At 33.6% G+C, this 8,992-nt stretch overlaps 1 protein-coding gene across 2 annotated transcripts; it reads left to right on the forward strand.

Annotated features, from left to right (window-relative positions):
* The first annotated feature begins 288 nt into the window (after nt 1–288).
* LOC110719868 lies at nt 289–8,508 on the forward strand. 2 transcript variants are annotated; one of them, XM_021898853.1, is made up of 8 exons: nt 289–603; nt 712–817; nt 1,707–1,832; nt 1,958–2,116; nt 4,833–4,951; nt 5,087–5,278; nt 5,365–5,455; nt 8,168–8,508. In XM_021898853.1, the coding sequence occupies exons 1-8, from the start codon at nt 431–433 to the stop codon at nt 8,246–8,248; spliced, it is 1,047 nt and encodes a 348-aa protein (XP_021754545.1). In that variant the 5' UTR covers nt 289–430; the 3' UTR covers nt 8,249–8,508. The 2 variants fall into 2 exon arrangements, with proteins under 2 accessions (XP_021754545.1, XP_021754551.1); XM_021898859.1 differs by lacking the exon at nt 8,168–8,508 and adding an exon at nt 5,574–6,153.
* The last annotated feature ends 484 nt before the right edge of the window (nt 8,509–8,992 follow it).

Genomic DNA, 8,992 nt, shown 5'->3' on the forward strand with positions numbered 1-8,992 from the left:
TAGGATCATAGGACCATTAAAATCAAGGTGCTATTGTATAATTTTACAGTACCTACTCACCAAAATAACAAAGATTGGAAAAAAAAAAAAAGCACCAAATTTTTTTATGTTTGTAGGTAGGGAGAATATGCTCTATTAGAATGAAATCTCGCACAAGTCAATCCAACCCATGTAACAATTCTACATTTCTACTTGAAAAAATCAACTACTTTTGATAGTTTGTATAAAACCTATTTTCAATGTACAAAATATAATATGGAATTTTTGTACTTAAGATACAACCTGTTGTATGAAAAACACAATCGCGACGCGAAGCAGGATCCGAACGACGTAGTGCCAAGTGGATTTGTCAGCACCACCCTTTTCCTGAACAAGTCTTTCAAAATGAAGCCATTCTATTACTCTCTTTACGCCTAATGATCCATCAATCATGGCTGCTCTTCGATGCACTTTCACACCATTCACTTCGTGTCATCAAAAACCCTCTTTAACCCCTAAACAATTCTTCCCCTTCAATCCCTCAACACCATCTTCATCTTCTTCTTCTTCAACATGCAATTACCCCAGAAATTCGTTATTCAATCCATCTTCTCAAAGTCACAGGTATAATATTAATTTTCATCTTTTCTCAAAATTCTAAGTTGCCAGTTTTTGGGTTCTTATTGTTGCTCATTGAATTGCCATTTTTTATTTTGTTTTGACTTTAAATAGGTTAGGAAGGGGAAGGGCTATATCTGCTCTTGTTTCAGAAGATAGTGCAACTGGGTCTTTATCTTCTTCAATTACTGATAATGGGTTCAAACTCACTTATCTTGAGGTGGGTTTTTCAATCTTTATTTATCTAATTAAGATTCAAGTAATTTTTTTGTCAATTTATATTAACCATCATGATTTATTATTTTGATTGAGATTGTAAAGGTAAAACTATCACAACCACATACCATTTCCCAAGTCTCAGTAGTAGATTAAGGGGAAGAGTGATAATAAGCTTTCCATGGTATACATTATTGTATTTGTGTGTAACATTGATCATGGATATTGGCAAAACCTTTCTTCTATTTTCGTCACTCAATCTTAGTAAAGGTATAAGGGTATAATATGTCATAGATCATTAGCGTTCTACGAAATGTGATAACTTTTTCGGACATCCTGTAGTAGCATATGTGACTATTGGGAGTAGTATATTAGGGACTTTGGGGAGGAGATATACTACTTAGTACTTAATCCGTTTCATATTTGTTGAGACAATTTGACTTTGGACACTATTTACATAACATACTTTGACTCAAATTTGTGATTCATACATGGGAAAAAAAACTCTGTTATATGGGGCCTTATTAGATTTATTTCAATGTATATTTTTCCGAAGATAAACTTTATAATTTTATGATTTTATCCCTTAAAAAATCATAGATGTTGAAATTTAAAATTGCACATTGGCAAATGTGAATAAAGAAATGTGTCAACTAGAATAAACGGAGGAAGATTTGTTATTGAATATTGTTGATTTAGATCACCATAAAAGTTTTTTTATTTTGTTTGTGTTTGATATATTTCTCGTATTTTCCCAGAAACCCATTGTAAAGAATATAATGTAGTATTGATAACGGTTGATATATGGAATGTGGCAACTAGAAACCTTATACTGTCTTGCTCTATTGTGTTTATGACTAGTTTGATTTATTATTGTTTGGTGGGTTTTATAGGGAAATAGTTGGTTGTGGGAAGCAGGTAATGTGAAGCTATTGGTGGATCCGATTTTAGTGGGAAGTTTGGATTTTGGCATTCCATGGCTCTATGATGCTACTAAGAAATTCTTGAAGAACTTTCAGGTATTGGGCTTTTGGATCTTGTTATTCAACTGCTGATGCATGATCAGTTTATAGTTGGAATTTGTTGTTTCTCCTCTTACCGCCCCAGCTTAGCTGTTTAATGACCTTGATGCATTGTTCTGCAGCTTAGTGATATTCCTGAAGTGGACTGTCTAATAATCACACAAAGTCTGGATGATCATTGCCATTTAAAGACCTTGAAGCCACTCTCTGCCAAGTTCCCTAATTTAAAAGTAGTTGCAACTCCTAATGCCAAGGCAATGCTGGATTCTCTCTTTAGCAAGGTATGTATATATATATTATTCTCTTTCCTGCTTTAGAAATGACGGTTTTATGCTTTGGATAATTGCATTCACTAGGAAAGATAGCCAGTTAGACACAGATATCAGGGACAATTTTAGAAACTGCTGAAGAACCAAAGCCTCTTCATCTCTGAATTATTGACTAAAGTAATTTAATTTGGTCATTGGACAGCTTCAGTCATTAAGCATACTACAAGATTAATAGATCATTATGGTTACTACATAAATTAACTTCTTCTCAGACTGCTTAGACCTTTAGTAAGACCAATTCAATTCAAACCCCCATTGAAAGGCACATATACTATTTGAATTAATTACTATTAACTCCTTATTGTAGATACACTTTTAAATAGTATGAAGACCTCCTTGAAAATATATGCATCTTGCACTGAGAGTTACCTGCCTTGGTAGTAAAAGATCTTGATTGGCTGTTATAGCCCATGTCCATCTTGTAAAGTTACTAGCTGGTTAAGCTTTGGATATTTTGAAATCCATGCTTACTTTTTCTACAATTGTACCAAGTCTCCCAACGTGATATGTCTCATTTCTCTTTTGACTACTAAGTGATGTATAAAATTATAAAACGAAACCAGATTTGCCTCAAAAATAAGCCTCATAATATCTTCTCCCAGTAAAAAAAATTCTAGTTCAAGTTCAATATGTGGTAATATCACCTTTTAACTGGTTGCTTGGCTCTATTGATAGTGTTCGTTTCATGTAGCCCATGCAAAAAATTACCTTACTTTGAAATAATAAGTGAAGTTTGGCTTTGGGATAGGGAACTGTAACAAATTCATTCTATTTTAAAAATACTTTAGTTTTTCTAAAGTTTACAAGCCTACAAGTTAAATTTAGTTTCATGTTCATTTTAGTAATCAAACTCTAATATTAAAATCAATTTTTCACAAAGTGAGTCTAGCCGGACCGAAATGAGTCTAAACTGTTCACAAGCTGTTGTGAATTTTGATCATATTCACCCCGACTTCCGAGCTTCAAAACAATGGTAGCATTGAGATGCTTTGCTTCCTAGATTCCCTCAAAGGCTCAAATGTACTCTTTTCGCCCCATAATAGTGCACCCCATTCTTTCGGCATATAGTATTCGGTGATAAGATATGTTGATAAAAAATAGGTATGATGAAAGATAAAGGGGTAACTTTTTAATTGAACGAGCACGAGTATTTATAACATAGTAGGCCCTTGTCAAAAATAAAAGGGGCAATTTAATTCTCCCTCCTTTGTTCATTTTCCAGTTCTTGGACTTTTCTATTTACCTCGTTCTGGTCACAAAATTGCTTGTGGTTTTTCTTGTAGTACCAACACCTACTTAGGGCTGTAATTCTTAAGAATAGTAAAGTCCACTAGGTTAGCTTTAACGGAAAGTTCATTTTGAGGAGAGTTCTTATCATTTGGTCGATTTACTTCCTTGACTTTCATGTTAATCTTCTTGGTCCTTATGTTTGATATTTTAAGGTGATTAGCCTGTCTCTTGTGTGCAGTGCTTCTCATCTAAACTTACTTCATTTTTTTTTTGGTTTCATCACTTTGCAAATTGTGGACTCTTAGGCTTTCTCGAGATTAGAAAGATAGAGGGATAAAAAAAAAGTGGACCCATTTGATAGGAGAGAGATAAAGAGAGTTTATTAACTGAAAAGGAAAGTGATGCAACTAATTTGAAACTTCTGTTTTAGGAAAGTGATGCAACTAAAAAGAAACGGAGGAAGTAACTCATTTAGGGAGTCAGCTTCTCGTATTCTTGAACTTGTTCCATGATTATTTTTGTCGCTCACCTTTTGGGTCTGCATCCAACTAGGCATCTTTTTTTTCCCCCTTGGATCATCATTGCATAGTCACTATCCCAAGATAAATTGACAGATTTGTTGATGGAGAGCTATCAAACACAAAATTATTGATATGGCTCAATAGGTGACCTTTTAATCATCTTGATCTTTTCCTCATACTTTTTAATTTTCAAGCTGCCTCTGATGAAACATGAAAGTGCAAACCATCGTAAGGGCAGGAGACCAGGAGTTTGATTTTCGACAAGTCTTTATATATATATATATATATATATATATATATATATATATATATATATATATATATATAGTTCATCTATAATCACTCATTTGAATAAGATAATAATTGATGGGAGTTGTTAGTGCCATCAAGATGCTCGGGTTTGGAAATATCAAGGTCTTGTAGATAGAATGATCCACACCACCACCATATCAACATATGAGACTACCCACATCGATCCTAATCTATAGTAGGAGCACTTCAAAATGACAATTATAAACTCAATATAAGTTAAACTAAGTACATTGTATTTTCTTTTTCCATGTATGACAAATGTCTAGAGGTGGAAAATGGGTATGCAGATCAAGGTCAGATCAAAACTTTTCAGTATGTGTCATATTTGGGTGGTGAGACATGAAGTTTGTTTCAGGTTGGTTAAAGTCATATTCAATTCATTTATATAGTCAATTAGCTTGTTACATTGTTATGATAAATAAATTGATATTAATCATGTTAATTTTTTGGTTAAGTCAAGTAACTATGTATTCCTTATACTCTAGTATCTTTGGTGTCATGGTGTGTGTTCATCAACCATGTTTTAGCTTCCTTCCGCATGCTTCTTTTCTTAAGGTATATCCTTGTCATTCCCCACATTTTATTTCTCGTGTCTTGATTTTCAGGTAACATATCTCGAACCTGGTGAAACCACAGAAATTGAGGGAAGGAACGGTGCAAAAGTTGGAATCCGTGCCACTGCTGGGCCAGTTCTTGGTCCACCTTGGCAGCGGCCTGAGAATGGGTATGGATCATGCAGCATGCAACTTATTATCCATTTCAAGCAAAATAATGCTTTAAGCTTTGAAATTTTCCGTTTCAGAATATATTTATATTTTCAACCTATCTTTAACAGCGTAATTAACTAAATATCTGGCAGATACATTATATCTTCTTCTGAAGGCAAGCTGACACTTTACTATGAACCTCACTGCGTCTACAATGATGAATCCTTGAAGAATGAGCAGGCAGATATTGTCATTACTCCAGTCATAAAGCAGCTTCTACCAAAATTTACACTTGTTTCTGGGCAAGAAGATGCAGTTAAGCTTGCAAAGCTATTGCGTGCCAAGTATATGCTTATTGACTTGTCTCTTCATCGTTTTATTGAATTTATTGTTTCATGCATTCTCAAATTCCCATTTGTTATGATTGAAGGTTCGTTGTTCCAATGAAGAATGGAGACCTTGAAAGCAAAGGGCTTCTTTCAAGTTTAATTCAATCTGAAGGAACCATGGGATCTTTTAAGGTTTGGTTTCTTCTCTTACTTTTCAAATTTTGTTTCATTATTAAGCAGCTCTAGTATTTACATCAATTTTGAACTGAACAAATTTTACAGCTTAGCTGCAATTGCTTTTCATATTCAGGTCTTCGTTGTTTTAGTTTCCAGTAATTGAAACAAAGAGCCTGGCTTCAGAGTTACATTCGATTTGCTTCAGAAACTTTTCGGTTCTCATATATGTATTTTCCATCAATTAGGTAGCACAAACAAAGGTGGTCTGAAATTATAATAAGGAACTTTGAATTTTTGTGAATAAATTCAATTGGATTGAAAGGCAAACAGCTTCATCATGTAATGATGAATAAAAATTAGTAGAATATCCTGCATGTCATCAATAATTTTTTCACTTTTGGTTGACACGATTTAGTTTTACTTGTAACAGTGGCGTATCCAGGAAGTCAGAAGTGTGGGTTCGAATCATCAAATAATAAGATATAGCTCCTTCGTTTTTTTTTTTTTTTGCAATGTTGATGATTTCACGCTTGCCAATGCACATTCTATTACTTAAATATCTTAAATTACATTTTTGTAATAAATATACAAAGTTGATATCAAAAAGGGGGAAAAAAAATTAAAATTGCTTATATAAGCATTCGGGCTTTCATCAAGTGGTAATATTAGGAGTTTAGAGAAGAAATTGAAAAAAAAGGGGGAATAAATAAAAAGGCTTTAGAAAAACAAGTATACATGAGAGTTTTGAGGTGAAACTGAAAAAAATTTGGAGAAGGTAGTGAGGGTAAAGGAAAAGAGGGGAAATTATTTTTAAAGTTCAAGTGGTAATATTAGGAGTTTAGAGGAGAAATTTGAAAAAAAGGGGAAAAAAATAAATGATGTGAGGCTGAGAGTCGAACCCCAGACCTATAGGGGCCTAGCGCACAAACCAAACCCTTGCTACCACTGATCTGCGCTTTTTTTTTTCCTATATTACTTATGCACACAAATTCTATTTATTTATTTTTCTATTTTTAAAAATTAAATAAAAAAAAAGAAAGAAACAAACAAACCTTTTTTTCCCGAAAAATCAGTGGGTTCAATGAACCCACTTGAACCCACCGTGGATCCGCCACTGACTTGTAAGGATTTAGGACAAGCTAAAGCACATACTATCTATTAATTATATATCTGGGCACTTATCAGAATTGAAATCAGCCTGGTCATTTTGGTGTCAGAGGAGAGGAGGACTTCTAGCTGCATAGCCAAACCTCCAATTTAGTTTACACAATTTGTTACCTGTTGTGAGGTGGCACATTGCAAGATGCAAAGTAGCTTTTCCTAGATAAAGAATGTTGGTGCAGCTATAGTGAGGATACTGGTTTTAAAAAGTTACAATTTTTTTTAATTGTCTTGCCGAATTTTTGTCAAAATTCTAAACCTGAGGGCTGAGGCCACAATTCTATAATAAACATGAAATCCAACTGATCAATTAGAAATTTTGGTCTATATATAATTGATACACTGAAAGCCAAATACTTCGTATTCTGAAAGCATTCGTTTAATTCATAATGTTTATCCACCTTTCTTGTTTGGGAAGTTTTGAAATGAATGTAGTAATTTAATCTAATTTTCATAATCTTTGTGGATTTTGTTAATTAAGATAGACATAACTGAACAAAAAAAAAAAGAGAGAGAGAAGGTATTTCCATTCTCTTTTTTAAGATATGTATATCTTTGTTTTTCTATGACATTGTTTTCCAGCCCCCGAAAGTGGAGGAGATAGAATTATAAAAGGCTAATTTGCATATTCTGCAGTATGAATATACGAAGTATATTTTATGTGATGCATTTTTTTAAGGGTTAAGAAACAAGATAACTGGTGGCACTTGTCAATTAAACACTAAATTGCTTTATGTGCCTAATCAAGTGGTTCAAAGTTCAAACCTTCCAATATGCAAAGTTGTGGACCTAGTTCGGCATTCATGAATTTGCAGTACATTAGATGATTAGAGAAGCTTTTTTTTTTTTTTTTTTTTTTTCATTTATTCTGGGGTTTGTTTGGTGCATTAGTTAGAATTGCATTGTCTTCCTTTCGCTGTTCAGTGTTATATTGATAGATTTAACTTTTAATTACTACCTGCTTTGTCAAAGAACTTCTCCGCAGGAACCTGACATGGTATTAAATAATCTAAATCGAAACATTCTAGATGTAAGTACATAGTTGCCGTTTATATTGCAAATAGGTGCTTGCAAATGCCCTCACTTTGAGACTCTTGGATTGGCTGTACGCCTGTACCATCAATTTAGCTACAATACTTCATATTTTTTCTAAGTTTATCTAGTGACATGAGGATTTACTCCTTTCTTGTTTCTAGTCCATCAGTATATCTCTCCTGTTAATTTTGTACATCACGCATTTCATTTTGAACTATTCAATATATCTTAACATGATATTAGGTTGGGAATTTATGTCAAAATCACGTGTGTGAGTTGTTATTACATGTATATACGTAGTAGGGTAAAAACCTACGGTAATATTTAACTTGTTATTCTGGCCCTTATGACTCTGAAGCACTGACATTCTTCCTAATAAGGTCTCGATCACTTGCTGCTATGTATAGCATAAGAGTAGATAGCATAGCAGTTTGAAAAAGATTAGACTATTTTCTATGCTTCGGGGTTCAATTTATTGAGCCTGTTCATGCTGTTATCTTCAACTGATGGAATATTTTCTATTGAATCCAGGAGCTTTTATCAAAGGAGTTGCCTGATGCGAAGGTTCTCGAGCCAACTCCAGGTGTTCCATTAGAGATTCCTGAAGTGTGAGTATCTGCACACAGGGATGCTGTAAATCAGTAGATTATACAGGAGAAAGGAATGCTGGAGAAAAATTTAGCCCATGTTATTTGTACATCATTACACATTTACACTACAAAGTAAGCCCCTTTATTTCAGCAAACAGAAGCATTTTAAACTTGGGATCAAGAGCTAAAAGGGGCAAACTAGGTCTTGTACTCAGGAACATGATGTAAATTCGAAAGCACATAAAGTTCAGAGTAGATTTCAGTAACATTAAAGGATGTGAATACTTCCTCTCTCCCCCAAATTTTTTTACGGATTTAACAAGAATTCACATTACTACATTTTTCTTAGATATACAGTAAGTTACAATGTGTTACTGAAGAAGTGAGTAAATAGTGTTAAAATCATGCAATATATAGAGAACGAAAAAAGTATATATTTTATACGTAATCCGGAACATGGTGCACCCAGAACATGATACACGTCATGTTGTCAATAGTCAATTGTATAACCTAGTTATCCAACCATTGCGTTCCCTCTGTTTGATTTTGATATAGTCATTGGTAGATGAAGTTAAGAACAAAATGATGTAATTGTCATGGAGTATGAGGATAAAATCGTAAAATGTATTAGTCAAATAAAGCATATCAAAGTAGAAAATGGGTACCTAATTACAGAGTACGATTTATAATTGGCCTTATCAGAGAAGCAACATTAGCTATAAAAAGATTAAAAACAGAAGGTTTCTGTTGGCTATTTTTGTGTAAG

Source organism: Chenopodium quinoa, unplaced genomic scaffold, assembly GCF_001683475.1.
Source record: "Chenopodium quinoa cultivar QQ74 unplaced genomic scaffold, ASM168347v1, whole genome shotgun sequence".
Classification (NCBI taxonomy): Eukaryota; Viridiplantae; Streptophyta; class Magnoliopsida; order Caryophyllales; family Amaranthaceae; genus Chenopodium; species Chenopodium quinoa.

Coding starts and splice junctions, on each gene's coding strand:
- LOC110719868 (XM_021898853.1), top strand. CDS start 431: ATGGCTGCTCTTCGATGCACTTTCACACCATTCACTTCGTGTCATCAA. Junction 1,833..1,957: donor AATTCTTGAAGAACTTTCAG/GTATTGGGCTTT, acceptor ATTGTTCTGCAG/CTTAGTGATATTCCTGAAGT. Junction 2,117..4,832: donor TGGATTCTCTCTTTAGCAAG/GTATGTATATAT, acceptor CTTGATTTTCAG/GTAACATATCTCGAACCTGG.